The following is an 18,841-nucleotide window of genomic DNA, read 5'->3' as shown; positions in this document are numbered from 1 at the left end:
TGCACGGGCTTAGTTGTTCTGCAGCATGTGGGCTTTTCCCAGACCAGGGCTCGAACCTGTGTCCCCTGCATTGGCAGGCGAATTCTGAACCACTGCACCACCAGGGAAGCCCCATAGTGTGTATACTTTAATCCCAAACACCTAATTTATCCCTCGCCCCACCCTTTCCCCTTTGGTAACCATAAGTTTGTTTTCTATGTCTGTGATTCTGTTTCTCTCTTGTAAATAAGTCTGTATCATTTTTTAAATTTTTTTAAATTTTTTTTATTTTTGGTTGCATCGGTTTTTAGTTGCGGCACGTGGGATCTTCATTGCGGCATGCGGGTTCTTCCTTGTGGCGCATGGGCTTCTCTCTAGTTGTGGCGTGTGGGTTTTCTCTCTCTAGTTGTGGCTCACGGGCTTAGTTGCCCCATGGCATGTGGGATCTTAGTTCCCTGACCAGGGATCGAACCCGCATCTCCTGCATTGGAAGGCGGATTCTTTACCACTGGACCACCAGGGAAGTCCCTGTATCCTTTTTTTTTAGATTCCACATATAAGAGATATCATATGATATTTATCTTTCTCTGTCTGACTTACTTCACTTAGAATGATAGTCTCTAAGTCCATCCATGTTGCTGCAAATGGCATTATTTCATTCTTTTTTATGGCTGAGTAATATTCAGTTGTATATATGTGCCACATCTTTATCCATTCATCTGTTGACGGACACTTGGATTGCTTCCGTGTCTCAGCTATTGTAAATAGTGCTGCTGTGAACATTGGAGTACAGCTATCTTTTTGACCCTTCCTCATTTCAGAAGGACTCCCTCTGGGGCTCTCCCATCTCAGCCCCTCACTTGAAAGGCTCTTCAAAATTATCGTTTATATATATACATAAAACTGAATCACTTTGCTGTACACCTGTAACTAACAATATTGTAAATCAACTATCCTTCATTTTTTTAAAACAATCATCTTTTGATCAGCGAGGTCATTTTGTGATTGGACCATCCCCTCGTCCGCTTGTCCTCAACCCCAGGAGCACTGGGCAGTCGTTTGGGGGGTACTACTGTCATCTGGTGGATGGAGGCCAGGGATGCTGTTTGACATAATGGAATGCACAAGACAGTCCCCCTACAGCAAAGAATGACCCAGCCCCAAATACCTGTGGTGCTGAGGCTGTCTTCTAAGCATGCATTCCATCTGTGGCTCTTAAAGTGCACCTGCGTCAGGGAGCCCCAGCTCCTGTTGTGCTCATGAGGATGAGTGAGCACGTCTGCTGGGAGACCGGGGGCTACTCTGCTGCCCCAACACTTGACTTCTCATGGATGGGACTCGGCAGTCAGGGAGAGCCAGGCCCCTTGCTCAGCCCCTGCACCCAGGCCAGGAACCCACTCCAACAGCGACAGCTTTAACACAGGTCGCCAGGCAGCACCTGGGCCCGAGGCCCGCAGTGACACCCAGGCCTGTGTGACCATACTGTCAGGGCCATCGAGCAAGCCTGTGGGTGGGGATAATTTTGAGACACACCAGGCGTAGCACACACTGTGGATTGGCAGCCCTGAGGGTGGGCTTTGGGCCCACTTCCCGGCCCAGCTGCTGGGTGTCCTTCTCCCTCCCTCCCCACGCCTTGCCTCAGTGACACAAGGATCCAGTCCATGAGCTCTCCAACTTTCCTCCCCTTCTCTCTCTCTCTCATTTTTTTTTAAATTAATTAATTAATTTTTCTAATTGAAGCATAGTTGGTTTACAATGCTGTGTTAGTTTCTGGTGTATAGCGAAGTGATTCATATATATGTGTTTGTGTGTGCGTATGAATATATATATATATATTCTTTTTTAGATTCTTTTCCATTATAGGTTATTCCAAGATATTGAATATAGTTCACTGTGCTATACAGTAGGACCTCGTTGTTTATCTATTTTATATAAAAATAGTAGTGTGTATCTGTTAATCCCAAGCTTCTAATTTATCCCTCCCCCCCACCCCTTGACCCTGAAACAGGTGAAGCGAGAAATCTTAGTGGAAGTTCTGACCAAAAGAAAAACGGTGACCTCCAATGACAAACTCATCCTTCCCTATAGTCTCAGCGAGGTGAGTGCTGCCCTGGGCTTCCGTGAGGTGCCAGGCCCGGAAATATGAGTGCTCAGGGCAGAGGGGGAGTCCTTTGGGAACAGCTGGCATGGGTAGTCTTTTTCCTGCCCCTAAAGTGACAGAGGAGAACCCTGGCGACACTCTGGTTTTCACGTGAGCTCAGGTGTGGCGCAAAGCAGCCTATACAGCTCGAAGGCCAGAGCCGGGGCCACGTGTGTTGGTGTCTACGTCCAGCTGCTCAGCGGGCACGCTGAGTTCTCACCAGCAGAGGATAGCCACCTGCGGCCCACAGGCCAAACTCAGCCCACTGCCTGCTTCTGTCAATAAAGCTTTATTTTCATACAGCCACGCCCATTCATTCACATGCTGCTCTCCTGCTGCAGCGACAGAGCTGGCCTGCAAAGCTGATCCTATTGACTCACTGGCCCTTGCCCGAAAAAGCTTGCCGACCCCAGGGCTTGAGCATGACCTTTACAACCGTTGTGTGGGTCCCTAAATCTTGATAAGGCACCTCTCCCTGGCCTTTGCCCCAGCCTCGATGTTTTCTCTGTGATGTGTTTTTCTTATGTTTTTACACCTCTAGACTTGTAGCTTGGGGAGCAGCAGGAAAGTACCTAGCCATGGTGGGGGGGGGGGGATTTTTAGCTGGTGGTGGAAGCTGCTCAGGCATCTGAAATGGGTACTGCAGACAGCTGGAGCCCCCGTGGGCAAAGGCACCCAGCCGTGGTACGTGAAAGGTGCCGCAGGTCACCTGAGCCTGCAGCACGGCTGCTCCCCAGAGGCGCCAAGCTGAGCAGAAAAAGACCATGTACAAGGGCTGCGTCCTACACGGCTCCATTTCCACAAAACCAGAGGGACTCGTTCTAGATCTTGATAGCAGGCCAAGTGAGTCTTGTCACAACTTAGATCTGAGAACATACAGAGAAGGAATTCCTTGTATGTAAATTAGACCCCAACAAGCCTTTTTAAAAAATGGTAAAGACCATCACTGCTTTTAGGCACCCAGTGGTGGGGCCCATGGTGCTCCCAGAACCACAAGGGACCTGGCTTTGAACCCAGCCCAGCCTCCTGGTTCGTTCTCCCACGGTGCCCTCCCTGAGCCTGCGTTCCCACCCCAGCAGTCCCTAGGGTGCTTTGAGGCCAGCCGGCCCATGAGAAAGACTTGGCCAAACCGCAGGCTGCCAGGTCAGGGCTTCACGCTTCATGCTTGGGTGGGCCAGGGCATCCAAGCTGACAGGACAGCATGCAAAGTGAGAAGGGGGCTTGTCAGATGACTTGGGTGTTTCAAGTCACCACTTCAATCTCCCTGTGCATACAGACCTCAGGGCCTGCCCTGCCAAGGTGTGACACCCCCTCTGTGCCCACAGGCCATCACCGCCCGCGACTCCATGGCCAAGTCACTATACAGCGCCCTGTTCGATTGGATCGTGCTGCGGATCAACCACGCCCTCCTCAACAAGAAGGACATGGAAGAGTCCGTCTCGGTGAGGACTACACACCCTCGGCAGGCAACCCATGACATCAGCCGCAGTCAGTCGGGCATGGGCCAGTTCCTCCCAGGCCGGGGCCAGGGAACCAACGGGATGTGATTCTCAGGGCCCAGCACAGAATGAAAACACAGGACTCCAGGCTTCCTCTGCAGGGGGTACCGGTTCAATCCCTGGTCGAGGAACTAATATCCTGCATGCCATGCAGCGTGGCCCAAAACAAAACAGAAACCAAAAATCAAAAAACCATAGGGCTCCTTGTTTAATATTACAGGTTCTAAGGCCCCCACCACCAGACAGGTTGCTCCTGAGGGAGGGCCCACCAGTAATAACCATCCTCTCTGTCTCCCCCAGTGCTTGTCCATCGGGGTCCTCGACATCTTTGGGTTTGAAGACTTTGAGAGGAACAGTTTTGAACAGTTCTGCATCAACTACGCCAACGAGCAGCTCCAGTATTACTTCAACCAGCACATTTTCAAACTGGAGCAGGTAAGGAAATACCATCTTATTTGCCCATCCCACCCAAGGAGGAACAGAATGAGCCAGAGCCAGGATCTCCCTTGGGACCTGGTTTGTCATCAAACCCGCCCCAGAATTTTTCTCTGCAAGAAAAGGGAGAGTCTGGGAACATTCCCACCCAGCCCAGGATGAGGCAAACGGCAGGAATATTTGGGGCCACAGGTCAATTTTATACCTTCTCTCTGCTCAGACATGAAAGTCCTTTTGGTGGGAGAGAAACTGAGTTGCCTTGTAAGGATTTGCTTCAGTCAACAATAAAGATATACCGTCTTACGCATCTTCTCACTGAGAAATAACCAGCCGTCTTTACCCAAGTATCATCCTTCCCATGATTGATTCTGATGGGGAAAGAAAACTGATGGGTTTATAGAGATGTTTAGCTAGTTTTACTATTACGCCTTTTGGCTGAAACTCACATTTCTCACTTGAAATATGGCTGGTCCGAATTGAGTTGTGCAGGAAATGCAAAATACATAGCGGATTGCAAAGACATGGCTTGGGGGCAAAAAGCGAATGTAAAATGCCTTGTTGGTAATTTTTTATGTCAATTACGTGTTGACATACATCATACACCTTGGGTATGTTGGGTTAAATTAAGTATATTGTTAAAGTTAACTTCACCTGTTTCTTTTCACATTTTTAAACATGGCTGTTAGAAATTCGAAGTGACATGGGTCTCTCATATTATATGACTATCGGACATTGCAGTTCCAGAGCAGGGGCCGCCCAAAGTTATTGGCACATGGCCACGCCCATTTGTTGACATAGCATCTGTGGCTGCTTTCACGATACAACAGCAAAGCTGAGTCATCGTGTAGACACCATCTAACTTGTAAAGCCTAACATATTTACCATCTGGCCCTTTACAAAGAAAGCTTGCTGACCCCTGGGGGGTTTTACATGTGATTTTCAGCACTTTACTGTGATACAGTAAATCCCCTACATTACGAATGAGTTCCGTTCCGAGGGCGCATTTGTAAGTACAATTTGTTCGTAAGTCCAACAAAGTTAGCCTAGGTATGCAACTAACACCATTGGCTATATAGTACTGTACTGTAATAGGTTTATAATACTTTTCACACAAATAATACATAAAAAACAAACAAACAGGGACTTCCCTGGTGGCACAGTGGTTAAGAATCCACCTGCCAATGCAGGGGACACGGGTTCGAGCCCTGGTCTGGGAAGATCCCACATGCCGCGGAGCAACTAGGCCTGTACGCCACAACTACCGAGCCTGTGCTCTGGAGCCCACAAGCCACAACTGCTGAGCCCACGTGCCACAACTACTGAAGCCCGCGCGCCTAGAGCCCGTGCTCCACAACAAGAGAAGCACCGCACTGCACCGAAGAGTAGCCCCCGCTCATTGCAACTAGAGAAAGCCCGCGCACAGCAACAAAGACCCAATGCAGCCAAAAATTAATTAATTAATTAATTTAAAAAAAAATAACACAAAAAATAAAGAAAACATTTTTAATCTTACAATACAGTACCTTGAAAAGTACAGTAGTGCAGTACAACAGCTGGCATACAGAGACTGGCATCGAGTGAACAGGCAAGAAGGGTGACTGACTGGAGGAGGGAGAGGAGGTGGGCGATGGTAGAGCTGAAGGATCGTCAGCAATAGGAGACAGAGGGCAAGCTGCACAACCACTTGTAGAGGACACACGCATGTGACAATGTACGCCAGACACGTGAACTAACTTAAATGATTGGACGTGCAAATGCACATTTGCATCTTTGCAAGTTCGCAACTTGAAGGTTCGTATGTAGGGGACTTACTGTAGATGTTTGAGAATGTGCGTCCCTGTGGCTAACTGTTCATTTATTGAATAATTTTCTATTTTTATTGTTATATTCCTGTTGGTACATTAATGTGCATTCTGTGTTATTTGCACATTTATATTTAAATATGTACAGGCATGCGTAAATAAAACATGTTTTTTATGCGACGTGTGCTACGTAAATATTAACCTGTCCGTGAAATGATGAACTTACCGGATACCCCTCGAACCCTGCAGGAGGAGTACCAGAGCGAAGGGATCTCGTGGCACAACATCGACTACACGGACAACGTTGGCTGCATCCATCTGATCAGCAAGAAGCCCACCGGCCTCTTCTATCTCCTGGATGAAGAGAGCAAGTGAGTGTCCATGGCCCAGTGCGTCCGCTGGCACTCATTCCGGCTCTGCAGCCCCAGAGCCTTACCCCAAATCCATACCATCCCAAGAACTTCCAAGTTGCTCAGACTCATGCGGCCACAAATCCTGACCTCACGTTTGCAAAATACAGTACCATCCACCACAGAAATATTAACACTTGAGATAGCTATGAACTTGGAAACACACCCTCCTGGGAGTCCTCGGGAAAGTATTGTGGGACCTGAATCTAGAAACTGGGCACGGGCTTGGTGCGTCCTTGCAAAGGGCAGGGCATGGAATCAGGGGCCCAAATGCAAGACTCTCCACCAAGCCTGCCGCCCCTCGTCTGCAGGACACGATGAAGGCTGAAGGTATTTTTAAGGTGCTTCATGCTTGGTCACCCAGCCAGAGTTCCTGAAATCGCAGACAGCCTAAACCAACAGAAATGTATTCTCTCACCGTTTTGGAGAAGTCCAAAATCAGTATTGGTGGGCTGAAATCAAAGTGTGGGAAGGGCCACCCTCCCTCCAAAGGCTCTAGGGGAGGATGTTTCTTTGCATCTTCCAGCTTCTGGGGGTCCAGGTGTTCTTGGCTTGTGGCCGTATCACTCCAATCAATCTCTGCCTCTTTAGTTACATCATCTTCTCTCTTTCTGTCTCATACCCTCTTATAAGGACTCCAGTCCTATTAGATTAGTGCCAACCCTAATGACCTCCCTTTTTTTTTTTTTTTTTGGTCATACCACCACGCAGCTTGTGGGATCTTAGTTCCCCGACCAGGGGTTGAACCCTGGGCCCTCAGTAGTGAAAGCTCTGAGACCCAACCACTGGACTGCCAGGGAATTTCCCCCTGATGACCTCATCTTAACTTGATTACATCTAAGGTCACATTCACAGGTTCTGGGGGTCCGGATGTGGACAGTCTTTTTATCAACCACTTTATCAGGCCCCTTGTTTGCTGCTGAAGTCCCCTCAGGGCTGGTGTGAATCAGGCGTACCTCCTGTCTCAGACCAAGTCCCGTCCAGGACAGGACACATCCATCCTAGGCCGGGATCTGGGGAGAGAATGTTTAGACAAGGGAAGAGGCAGGGTGCTAGGAAGGGCTAAGTCATCACTCCCAGGAAACTCCCAGAGCCGAATCTGGGGGAAGCATGCAAGACAGGGCGGGGCTGAGCAGGGTCGGATTTGTCTTTGTTTAAAATCTTGCTATTTAAAGAAAAAAAAAAAGAAAATCTTGCTATTTTAGTTCATCATGGAGTTGGGGGAATGGGGGCAGGGGCGGAGAAGGCATTGAATTGAATTTTCTAAAATAGTGCGTTAAAATGTTATTTATTTCCACAACTGAGTGAATGGATCTCTCACTCTCCACACCGTGGCCCTGGCAATGATGTGCCTTGTAGCTGCAGAATCTCCTCCTCTGCCCCCTGTTAAGCCATGGAGCCAGGCGTCGGGGATTTGGAGGCACGTCTTGCTGCCCGTGTTTTGCGGTGAGGCTGGGCAGAGGCTGGGGATGCCAGAGCTGGCTGTGGCATTTCCTTCCAGGGAGGCCAAAATAGCCAGGTACAACGGCTCCCTTATTCTGCCCCCAGCCCCCCTCCCTGCTTCATCCTGGTCTCCCGGCCCCTCCCTCTAACAGAGGAGCATGGGCAAGACCCACTCCAAGACACAGCACCCAGGTACAGATGGACCTGAGACCAGAAGTCACCCCGTCCTGGGATTATTCCAGGAGCTGCCCCTGGTAGGCCCAGGTCCCAGTCTTGCCTGGACCGCACGTTCGCGTGAGCCCTGGGCTGCTCTGCCCGTTCCAAGTTTGCTCCGCAGCCCCAAGTGCATCACTTTGCTCGTGGCCTCTTCAAGCCAGGTGGCAGGTTCCCGGCCCTCGGCCCCGTGCTCAGCCTGCAGCAGCCCAAGCACTCGTCCCCCTCATCCACGGAGGGCCCGCGACCTGCAGCACAGAGCGGGTGACCGGCCGCAGTTCCTGCAGTTAAAGGTCTTACATCCTCTTCCCAGCTTTCCCCACGCCACGAGCCAGACCCTGCTGGCCAAGTTCAAACAGCAGCATGAGGACAACAGATACTTCCTCGGCACCCCCGTCATGGAGCCGGCGTTCATCATTCAGCACTTCGCAGGGAAAGTGAAATATCAGATCAAGGTACACAGCCATCCGCTGCCATCATCAGTCAAGTCACGCTCTGCCCGGGAGGCGGGAAGGGGACCGCTTGGGTACCCTGGAGGCCCCTTCCCTCTGGCACTTGCTCCGTCCCTCCTCTTTATTGCTTTTGCTGGGCGAGGTTCCAGGGCTCTCGGACCCAGTGTCAAACCCCTGGCTCTACTGTCGAGGGCTCCACGGGCAGGAACCACCTCTCTTGTTGAGATGCACCGCCCGCTAGCCCTTCCCGTGCTGGCCCCCAGGGCCTCGGCCGGCACTGGCAAGGGACCACCCTCCTCCATCATCCCTCCTGCCACCCCCCCCCCCACCAGGACTTCCGGGAGAAGAACATGGACTACATGCGGCCGGACATAGTGGCCCTCCTGCGGGGCAGCGACAGCTCCTACGTGCGGGAGCTCATCGGCATGGACCCCGTGGCCGTGTTCCGCTGGGCGGTGCTCCGGGCTGCCATCCAGGCCATGGCCGTGCTCCGGGAGGCCGGGCGTCTGCGGGCCGAGAGGGCTGAAAAGGCTGCAGGTAGGAGGGTCCCCAGGTCACTGTTGAGAAGAGGGCGTTCATAGTCCATTGCAAAGTGTAAAATATCATTGCCTTTAGCACATTCCCGAGGTTGTACAGCCAGCACTTCTGTCTGGCTCCCCAAACTCTTTTTTTTTTTTTCTTTTCCATTATAGTTTATTGCAAGATATTGACTATAGTTCCCAGTGCTATACAGTAGGACTTTGTTGTTTATTTTATATATAATAGTTTGTATCTGCTAATCCCAAACTCCTAATTTATCCCTCCCGCCACCCTTTTCCTTCGGTTAACCATAGGTTTGTTTTCTATATCTATGAGTCTGTTTAGTAAATAAGTTCATTTGTACTATTTTTCAGATGCGACGTATAAGTGATAGCATATAAAATTTGTCTTTCTCTGTCTGACTCACTTCATTTAGTATGATAATTTCTAGGTCCATCCGTGTTCTGCAAATGGCATTGTTTCATTCTTTTTTTTTTTTCCTTTGGTAATCTTTTATTTATTTATTTATTTTTATATTTATTTTTGGCTGTGTTAGATCTTCGTTTCTGTGTGAGGGCTTTCTCTAGTTGCAGCAAGCGGGGGCCAATCTTCATCGCGGTGCACGGGCCTCTTCACTTATCGCGGCCTCTCTTGTTGCGGAGCACAGGCTCCAGACGCGCAGGCTCAGTAGTTGTGGCTCACGGGCCTAGTTGCTCCGCGGCATGTGGGATCTTCCCAGACCAGGGCTCGAACCCGTGTCCCCTGCATTGGCAGGCAGATTCTCAACCACTGCACCACCAGGGAAGCCCCCTGTTTCATTCTTTTTTATGGCTGAGTAATATTCCATTGTGTAAATATACCACATCTTCTTTATCCATTCATCTGTTGATGGACATTTAGGTTGCTTTCATGCCTTGGCTGTTGTAAATTAGCTCCCAAGGTCTTTTATCGTCCCAAACGGAAAGTCTGTAGCGGGGTGTATAATTTAACCTCCTCATCCGCACAAGGCAGGAAGGTGTGTCACCACTTTTCTGTGAGGATAACCTGAGGCCCAGAAGAGCTGAGTGGCTCCCCCAGGGTCACTCAGCTCCAGATACCAGCCACGGCATGCCGTTTTAGGAAGGGTGTCGACTAAAGGAGGACCAAAATGTTAAAGCCTTTATGAGAAGTAGGAAATAGATGGTGCTGTTTTGTGGGGAATGAAACATTTCACGGTTCCCCGTTCTGCCCAAATTTGAGTGTCAGGCCCTTTTTTTTTTTTTTTTAAACGGGCTCAAGTCAGGATCACAGCCTCCATGGAAAAGTTACAAAGCCCTTCAGCTGCAGGCGACCCCCACCCCCCAAACTTCATCTGCTCTGTGTCCCCAGCAGGTCTGGGCAGCTCTGGTGCCCGAGGTCACCTGGGAGAGCTGCAGAGAGGAGCCAGCACCCCATCGGAAAAACTGTACCGGTGAGCGAGACCTTGATTTATCCCAAGTGAAGCCAGTAGGCAGCGGCATTGTTTAAAATGGCGCCAGAAACCCGACACTCTGAACCCAGGTCGGGGTTGACCAGAATAAGGAACACAGCAGCCGCTTGAACCAGAAAGACCCAGAAGTAACGGCATCTGGTGGCCGCATTTCTGCGAGGCAGGCCTCGTGCATCATCTGCGTTAGGGGGATGTGGGCGGCTCAGTTTACAAAGGATCTTTTCATGGCCGGTCGTGACCGTTGGCGGGTGGGGCCAAAGGGCTGCTGGTCTCACAGAGCAACAAGCTTGATTTAAGAGCACTTCCGCCCTTAGCCTGCCTGGGGTGTCCCGAAAGCTGATCGGCTAAGTTACTTCACTCTCAGTCAGAAACACAGATGCACCATTGCCTATAAGGTGACACAGGGTGTCATGTGGCCACCTAGCAATGGCCAAGGGTCCTCCACGTACCCCAGTTGCTACTGAGTGTAAAAGTGAGAGCGGGCTTGTGCTTCCAGGATTAAAAAAGGCTACACTGGACAGACATCTGAGGCCGTGACAAAGCCAGGGGAGGGACCCTTCCGGCAGCCTGAGAGAGGCAGGCTACATTGAGAAGGGAACCACTTGGGCCAGACAAGGCAGGCAGGGTGTGCTAGCCATGGAGGCAGCATGTGCAAAGGCCCTGGGGCAGCTGAGTCCCCAACCTCTTTCTCAAGACTCAACAAATTCCCCAGGAGCGAGTCACTAAATTTCGAAACATGAAAAAGTCATTTTATTTTTGAACACTTTATAATAAAAACTCCCTCAGGAGATTCACAAACGCATATGTGTGGAGGTAGAGCTAGCACCTAGGTAAGTGACCCCATGTCATTTGTCTGAAAGCAGCGTGTCATTTTCCTGCTTTTTAAAAAGGTGCATTTTTAAATCAGCTTTTTCACCCAAAAGGAGGCAAAAGAAAAAAAAAAACCACTTCCCAGTATTTGAAAGTGGCCCCTGACCCACTTGGTCTCCCCAGGGCCTGGCCCCCGGGCTGCGAGTCCTGCCCCAAGAGCGCATTTAGTTTATACAGATTCTCCCTTTCAGCTGCTCAATGCTAGATTTCTCATTTGACGGCTCTGAGGAGTTCGATATTAACGCTTTTGAGGACATCATTGCTTTCTATGAAAGCAAGAAGTAAGTAGAAGCAAGGGCCTTCGAACCCAAGACCAGGGAGGCACGCCCAGAGGAGCCGTCATCCGAGGTGCTCAGCGCAGCATCCAGAGCAAGAGAGGGGATCGGCGAGCCGAGGGGCACTCTCGCCAGCTTTGGCCATGTCGGGGAGGTGTGGGCTGAAGCCGAGGGCCTCGTTGTCATCAGGAGCTCTGGCCGCTGCACTGACCGCTCAGGGTGTGGAGGTGAAACGTGACCCCTCTGTTGTCTTTGCTCTGTGCCTCCCTGGAGGGTGAGGGAGCAGAGGTAAGTGTGGCCAGTCCGGCCCTGGGCATGGTGCATGGAACACAGACAAGGGGCTGCCGATCGGGCTCTTCCCAGGCCAACTGCTCAGAGCTTAAACATGTATTTAAAATAACTGGAACGAGGAATTTTTACAAAAGAGAGAAAGTCCCAGCTGATCCTGCAGCCATCACTACCTACCTCATTTCTAGACGTTCTATCCAAAACATTTGTCATCTAGACATTTTTGGCGAATGTCCATTTTCAGAGCATTCAGTTTTTGTCTCTAAGCCATTCTCATCCTCACACCTAAAACGTATGCTCAGCCCTGAACCCACGGCGACTGAACAAAGGAAAGCTAATAAGGTCGGATTTTGGGGGGTAAGGATCTTCAGCTAGGGTTTCTCACCCTTGGCACTCGGCCGGGTCACCCTGTGGTCGGGCCGTCCTGTGCACTGCAAGGAATTGAGGGCATCCCTGGCCTCCACCCTCCAGATGCCAGTAGCGCCCCCTCCCCCAGTCAGGACAGCCAAGCGTGGGGGATGGGGGGCAGGGGGCGGCATGGCCCCCGGTTGACAATCCGCCTGTGAATTCCAGTTTGTTCTTCCCAAGGCATTTCTTGAAGCCCACAAGGAGGCAGCCCACAGAACCATCAAGAGAAACTAATCTGCTGCTTCCCACAGAGACCTCCCCGGTCTTCTGTTTTCAGTAGCCCCTTGATACTTTTTACAGACTCCAAGAGGCTCTTAAACGTGAGGCCTTTTCCAGCGATCCGAGATGCCATGTTGCAAACTCTGTTCAGCCGGAAGTGGCCCCAGCCCCCTGCCTCCCGGGAGGGCTGAACCCCTCTTCTTGGTGCAGGAGGGAGTGGCAGCAGTGTTCAGGCTTCCCCCAGCTGCATGTTTTGGCTCCAGTGGCCTGGGGACGGTCCCGACGTGCCAGGGACCCCGAGGTGGCGGGCCCGCTGCTCTAACTTGGTCTTCTCTCTATCACTGCACCCCTCCCCCCCCACCCAGCGATTTGCATGACCAAATCATCAAGACCATCAAAGGATTGCCCTGGCAGGGTGACGACCCCCGTAGGCTTCTCCAGTCCCTCAGTCGGCTCCAGAAACCCCGCACCTTCATCCTGTGAGTCCCCCCTGAGGCTGTGGGCACCCCCCGCTCCCCCACAAGTGCAACGACCGCCTCCCCGCTCCGGACCCCCGGCCCGGCCCACGTGGGCTTCCTGTAACACTGAATCAGCCGCTCTAAACGCTGCGCTGCCTTGTGGTTCTGTTCTCACACCGGCCGTCGCTAAGTGGTCCTCGTAATACTCCCTCCCCGGTGTCTGCGCTGTGACCCAAATCCTTGCCAGCTCCCCAGTGCCCAGCACAGCTTCACAGGAATGCTCCCCCACGAAGCATCTGATTTTCTGCCCCCAAATGTGCAGAGCAAGGCTTGCTTCCCCTCGCCCCACCCCCGCCTTTGCCACTGTGAGCTTATAAAGAAGCCGTCAGAAGCAGGGTGTGCGATTTTGCGGGCCTCCGCGCATCCCGTGGCCCTGTTTTGTGGGCGTGATGTGATAAAAAGGGCCAGAAGCCACACAGACTAGGTTTGGACCTCCCACTAACTCACTGCATGACCTGAGTGCTCTGAGCATTTGGCCTCTGTCTGCAAAGCAGGGGTGATGATTTTCATACCCACGTACCAGGTGGGCAGCAGCCTCAACCGATGGGCACAAGCAACCGCTCGGGGCTCAGGCCAGCAGAGAGCAAAGCTTGTGCCTGCCGTGGAGCCTGTTTGCAAAGTCATTTTTATTATGCCTTATTCCACCCCACCGGGATTAACATGAAACCTGACACACACAGAACCTCACAGCCGAGCATCTTGCAAATCTGTGGGGAACCATTTCCTCAGCGGGTCTTAAAAACAGGCCAAGCTGCAATTTTTTAAAAACTCTTCCTCTCCTCTGCAAGATTCCATAAATGTCTAAGAGTGTGGGGTTCATCCCCCCTCCCTTGGCCGAAAGATCAGCTTTCATTTTTAACCTGCCAGTTCGAGTGCAAAGGCTCCGCTACCCAGGCCCCATCTCAGTTCTTTGCGAGACAGACCCCTGCCCTGCTGCCGGGGCGGGGGTCCGGAAGGGTCTCTGTGGACCGGCTTGATGTTTGCCAACGTGTAGCAAATAGAGCTGGGACACCTGGTAGGCGCCAGAGCCTCGCGGGATCCCCCGAAGCCCCATTTGGGGCATCCCACCATCGTTCTGTGAGATCCCAGCTCCCCCATAGCCAGCCCTGTGCTCTGCCCTGTAGATGACCAGCCGCCCCTTCTCCCAGACGTCCAAGTGGCCCCCAGACCAAGTGCTCCTGCCACCCTAAGGGCAGCCGCTGGCCCAGTGAGGCCGGTGTGCACAGTCACAGGAGCCACAGCCCCCCACACGTGTGCAGGGCAGCCCACCAGGTCCCCGGCGAGGCGGCGGCCTCGTTGCACTTGTGCCTCCGGACTCTTCCTCTCTCTGTTCTGACTCCATCTAACCCGCAAGGTGTGGCTTGCTGAACTAACCCAGATCCAGACATCGTGTTCCTTCTGTTCACAAAACCATTTTTAATATTTTGACAGGAAAAGTAAAGGTATCAAACAAAAGCAGATCATTCCAAAGGTAAACACGTGCGACACCGTCTGACACCGCCTTGCGAGCGCCTGGCTCAAGTTTTTCTGGAAAACTGGGGCGGGGGGCGGGAGGTGGCTTTTAACATCTCAAGCTTCTTTGATTCCTTCCCTTTCCTATCATCTCCCCCTTCCCCTCTAGAAAACAGTGTCTCCTGTTGAAATGATACAGAGGTGTCTTTGTTTGGGTTTCCTAGAGGCAGGGCCTGTGATGGGGATCTTTGCACAAGTGGTGTATAAGGGGGAGCTCCCAGGAGAAACCCGAGGTGGGGGAGGGAGGGGGGAAGCAGTCTGGGCAGGGTCCGGACTGAGCCAGGAGGTGGGCTCAGCCTGATCCCCCGGGGGGCCCAGGAGTGTTTACCACAGAGCTTAGCTCACCAAGAGGCGATGGGACCCTTCTGTCATATCCCCACATCAGGGGTCTTTAGCTGTGAGCCACCTCCAGAGGGCGGGATGGCTGCAGCGCCTCGTGGGCGTCTAGGGAGAGGAGGCCCTTCAGCCAGGGTGGTCCTGTCAGGAAGGGGGCAGCTGTGCACCGCTGGCAGCCAAGACCCCAGCAGCCGGCCTTGGGTCAAGTGCACCCAGACGCTCTGTCTAGTCTCTACGTACAGCGTGCAGACGGAGAGTAAACGCAGCCCCTCAGTCTGGCCAACAGGTGGGACAGCGCTAGTCCCCCTCGTCAGCGACAGTAAGGGTTGGCCCATGAGGGAGGGCTGGCCGGATGAGCGCACGTGGAAACACAGGGTGCTTGGCATTCCTTGAGCTGCGAGGAAGGAAGCCAGCACTCCGTAGCTTTTGGCTTCTGGGCACTCGGGCCACAAGAGGCTGTAATCAGCCCACCCGGAGGCAGCGCCATCCACAGGACACAGCCCAGGCTCAGTCCCCCTGTCACCCCCACCAGGCCCACCTGCCCCCACCCTGTCTCTGACAGCACAGCCCCAAGACTGAGCCTCAAAGCTGCCACCCGGGAGGGGCATTGTTGTGGCTCCAGGGACGTCCGAGAGGCCTCTCCCAGTGCCCGCTGGGGCTTTGGGAGGGCAGGCCGGACCCTGTGTTTCTATCCTAGAACCTGCTGGACTCCAAATCCCTGAAGCTCATCATCAGTATGACCCTGCACGACCGCACCACCAAGTCCCTGCTGCACCTGCACAAGAAGAAGAAGCCGCCCAGCATCAGCGCCCAGTTCCAGGTAGGTGGCCCAAGGGGGCAGGAGGCGGTGCTGAACTCAGCCTGACACTCACGTGGCTGGGTCAAAACAAACCCAACACAGGCAGCCTACTGTTATCCCGGGGGCTCCTGACCTCGTCGCAGGTCGACATTTGGGGTTGTGTCATTCTCCGTGGTGGGGGCCGTCCTGTGAGTTGTGGGGTGCTGAGCAGCGTCTCTAGCCTCCACCCACCAGATGCCAGTAGCGTCGTCCAGTCATGACAACCAAAAAGTCTCCGGATCTTGCCAAATTCCCCTGGGGTAACAGAATCACCCCTGGTTGAGAGCCACCAAGTTAAAAGAGTCATGAATCAGCACATGAGTTGATGTGACCACCAAACTGTGTCCTTAGGTCATGTTTCCCTTTTTTTACCTGGTTGCCAGGAAGCTCAGGGACACTTTCTTTCTTTTTTTCAGTGGGGTCCAATGGCCGCTGGCCCTTTTTGTTTTGTTTTTTTTTTGTAATTACCTCATGTAGGAACTTCCACAAATCCTCTTTGGAAACAGCAGGCCAGAGACTAAAACCACTGCATCCATGGTCCCTTCTGAGGCTGACCCGTATTTTAAATCCCTACAAAGAGTCTATCTGGTTCCACCACCTTCCCCCCACTTTTCACCTGAGGCAGAAACAGGAGCTGGATGGTCCTGGGAAGATGGTGGCTCTCAGCCATGGGGACCCCTCAGCTCCCTTGGGGGCTCCCCAGGGTAGCACAGCCTCTGGTCAGAATGTCCTGCTGCAACCTCCCATGTCCCACATCAACACAGATGCCCCACCGCCGATACAGGCAGGTGACCTGGCTCCCCTCCCACCGAGGAGTGTGCCCCTGGGGGTCCCAGCTCAGCACCTTCCCCCTCTCTCCCCAGACGTCCCTTAATAAGCTCCTGGAGGCGCTGGGGAAGGCAGAGCCCTTCTTCATCCGCTGCATCCGCTCCAACGCCGAGAAGGTGAGGGGCTCCCACATCTCGGGGGAGGTGAAAGCCAAGCCGAGGTCTGGTGGCTCGGCAGGGGGTGTTCCTGTTGTGGGGGGAGGGGGAGGGCTGGTCAGGAGAGTCCTCAAGGAATCAAGTGTCCACACAGGTTTCGGGAACTGTAAACGTGTGCTGTAGCCGGCTGGGGGTAGAGGGGCGTCAGCAGGAGGCAGCAAGGGCAACCTGGTGACGAGCCAAGAATAGAGACGTCGTCTGGAACATGGCGGGGCCCCAGAGAAAGTTTGTTTGAAGAGGGACAGGTCGGGGGTGCTCTTCAGATATATCCCAAAGGCAATCTGTGCAGAGAATGTGCTGGAAGGGAGAGGCTGAAGTCAGGCAACAGGAGCACAGAGCCTGCCGCTCATCCTGAACTTTCTGGAAAGACAGAGCACCAGTGGGGGCCCACGGTGGCGGGCTCAGCCCTTGCAGCCAGGCTTCCTTCTCCCCAGGGGTCCACTGGCCACTCCATCCCCTCAGGGACTTTGCTGGAGGCCATTTGGGACCTGGGCTCCCTCCCAGGCACAAACCGATCTCCGAGCAAGTGCCTCCTGGCCACTCTGTTCACCCACGCTCTCTGTCTCCACTCCTCCTGTTTCCCTGCCTCTCCCCTGCTCCTGGGATGCTCTGCTAACGTCCAGAGCCCAGCTTGGCCCTGCCAGGTGCCACGGCTCTCCGTCCCCAGGCGAGGACCTGGACTCACCCTGTCTTCCCTCCCTTCCCATTCCTGGTCCCCCAGTGGCGTCTCAGAGATTTCTGTCCCCCTTCCCTACCTTCCACCAGCAGCAGAATCAGGCCTGTCTTCTCCACCCATTTGGATTTTGCCTCAGCTTTGGGCAACTCGGGAAACACTCCATCAGCACCTGCTTTGGACAAGGGCCATGCGTGCAGATCATTCTTTGCTGTAGGGGGCGCTATGCTATGCTTTTTAGTGTATTGAGTAGAATTCCTAGTCTCCAAGAGCCCACCACATACCAGAAGCCCCCCCACAACCCAATCATGACATCCCTCCCCTCATGCCATTCCCTCCCCTCCATCCACTTAAAATAACCCCCACCAACATGGAGTCCAGGCCCCTGAGCTCTGGGCTGGAAGCTCACTGATCCAGCCTCATTTCAGCCCCTCCTCCCCCTCACCCCCACCCCTCCAGCAGCAAGCGTCTCCCTGCATCCCTGTCCACCCCTCGGCTTCCCCTTCCTCCTTCAGGCCTTCACCCAGATGCTCCCTGCCTGTCCTCTACTCGGCCCTCAGGACTCAGCCCAGGGTCCCCTCTCCTGTGACACCTCCCACAGGGGGCCCAGCAGTGTGTTCTATCTGCCAAATCCCCACTACTCACCCTGATACGTGGCACAGGGTATGAGTTTAACAGGTTTGGGAAGGGGCCTTTAGGAAATAACTCTTTGCAGCAAATTATCTTGAGTGAGGCAGTGAGAAGTGGCATCTGTCTCCCGGACAGCAGGGAATAGAGCAGATCAGATGGCCAAGTTTTCCAGAAGAGATGAATGCCTTTAGGCATCACTGCTGAGTGGCCCCATGTCTTTATTCCAAAAAAAAATGTCTGGAGCAAGGAAAAAAAAAAAAAACAGATCCTCCAGGTGCCCACGGCTGCCAGGTTGGGGACATTCCCGGATCAGCCCCAGCCCACGGGTGTGCCCTGACTGCATCCGTATCTGGAGTCCCGAGGGACGGCAGTCACGTGGGAATAGACACCTCCTCCCAGGGATCCCGTCCCCAGCCACCTGCAGGCATCTGCCCTGATTGCTCGATCCTGTTTCAGAAAGAGCTGTGTTTTGATGATGAGCTGGTGCTGCAGCAGCTGCGCTACACAGGCATGCTGGAGACCGTGCGGATCCGGAGGTCGGGCTACAGCGCCAAGTACACGTTCCAGGTAGGATGCTCTCGTGCACATGCGTGGCTGCCTGGGACACTAGCCACCTCCAGAAAGAGCGCTTCTATGGAGCATGGGCCTGGCAGGTTACTTTCCATTAGGGTTTCTCCACGCTGGCACTGTTGGCATTTGTACCAGATCGTTCTTTCTCATGGTGGGGGACATAGTTCCTCGCAAGAGGTGTGTTAAACCAAGTGGGGAAGAGGGAACTGCACAAGCAGATCCCTGTGCAGCTCGGCCCTTTATTGAGCATCTTCTGTAATACACCCTTTCTTTCTTTCTTATTTATTTGTTTGTTTGTTTGTTTGTTTATTTAGGGCTGTGTTGGGTCTTCGTTTCTGTGTGAGGGCTTTCTCTAGTTGTG

The 18,841-nt window shown here is 53.0% G+C and overlaps 1 protein-coding gene across 13 annotated transcripts in view; it reads left to right on the top strand.

Moving 5' to 3' along the window:
- MYO9B (myosin IXB) overlaps positions 1 to 18,841 on the top strand; it is an 88,517-nt gene that overhangs the window by 52,225 nt on the left and 17,451 nt on the right. For 6 of the 13 annotated variants that reach the window (XM_036846427.1, XM_036846428.1, XM_036846432.1 and 3 more), the window contains 13 exons: positions 1,988 to 2,077; positions 3,445 to 3,561; positions 3,919 to 4,053; positions 6,105 to 6,226; positions 8,235 to 8,376; positions 8,706 to 8,910; positions 10,261 to 10,342; positions 11,422 to 11,511; positions 12,786 to 12,899; positions 14,370 to 14,409; positions 15,484 to 15,606; positions 16,488 to 16,568; positions 18,367 to 18,477. In XM_036846427.1, the coding sequence (XP_036702322.1) occupies positions 1,988 to 2,077; positions 3,445 to 3,561; positions 3,919 to 4,053; positions 6,105 to 6,226; positions 8,235 to 8,376; positions 8,706 to 8,910; positions 10,261 to 10,342; positions 11,422 to 11,511; positions 12,786 to 12,899; positions 14,370 to 14,409; positions 15,484 to 15,606; positions 16,488 to 16,568; positions 18,367 to 18,477 (1,452 nt within the window). The remainder of the gene's footprint in view (positions 1 to 1,987; positions 2,078 to 3,444; positions 3,562 to 3,918; positions 4,054 to 6,104; positions 6,227 to 8,234; positions 8,377 to 8,705; positions 8,911 to 10,260; positions 10,343 to 11,421; positions 11,512 to 12,785; positions 12,900 to 14,369; positions 14,410 to 15,483; positions 15,607 to 16,487; positions 16,569 to 18,366; positions 18,478 to 18,841) is intronic. The other 7 variants (XM_036846430.1, XM_036846437.1, XM_036846425.1 and 4 more) reach the window with 6 other exon arrangements.

Source organism: Balaenoptera musculus, chromosome 3 (assembly GCF_009873245.2).
Source record: "Balaenoptera musculus isolate JJ_BM4_2016_0621 chromosome 3, mBalMus1.pri.v3, whole genome shotgun sequence".
Taxonomy (NCBI): Eukaryota; Metazoa; Chordata; class Mammalia; order Artiodactyla; family Balaenopteridae; genus Balaenoptera; species Balaenoptera musculus.
Note: the sequence above shows the minus strand (reverse complement) of the source record. Positions and strands in the feature narration are given on the sequence as shown.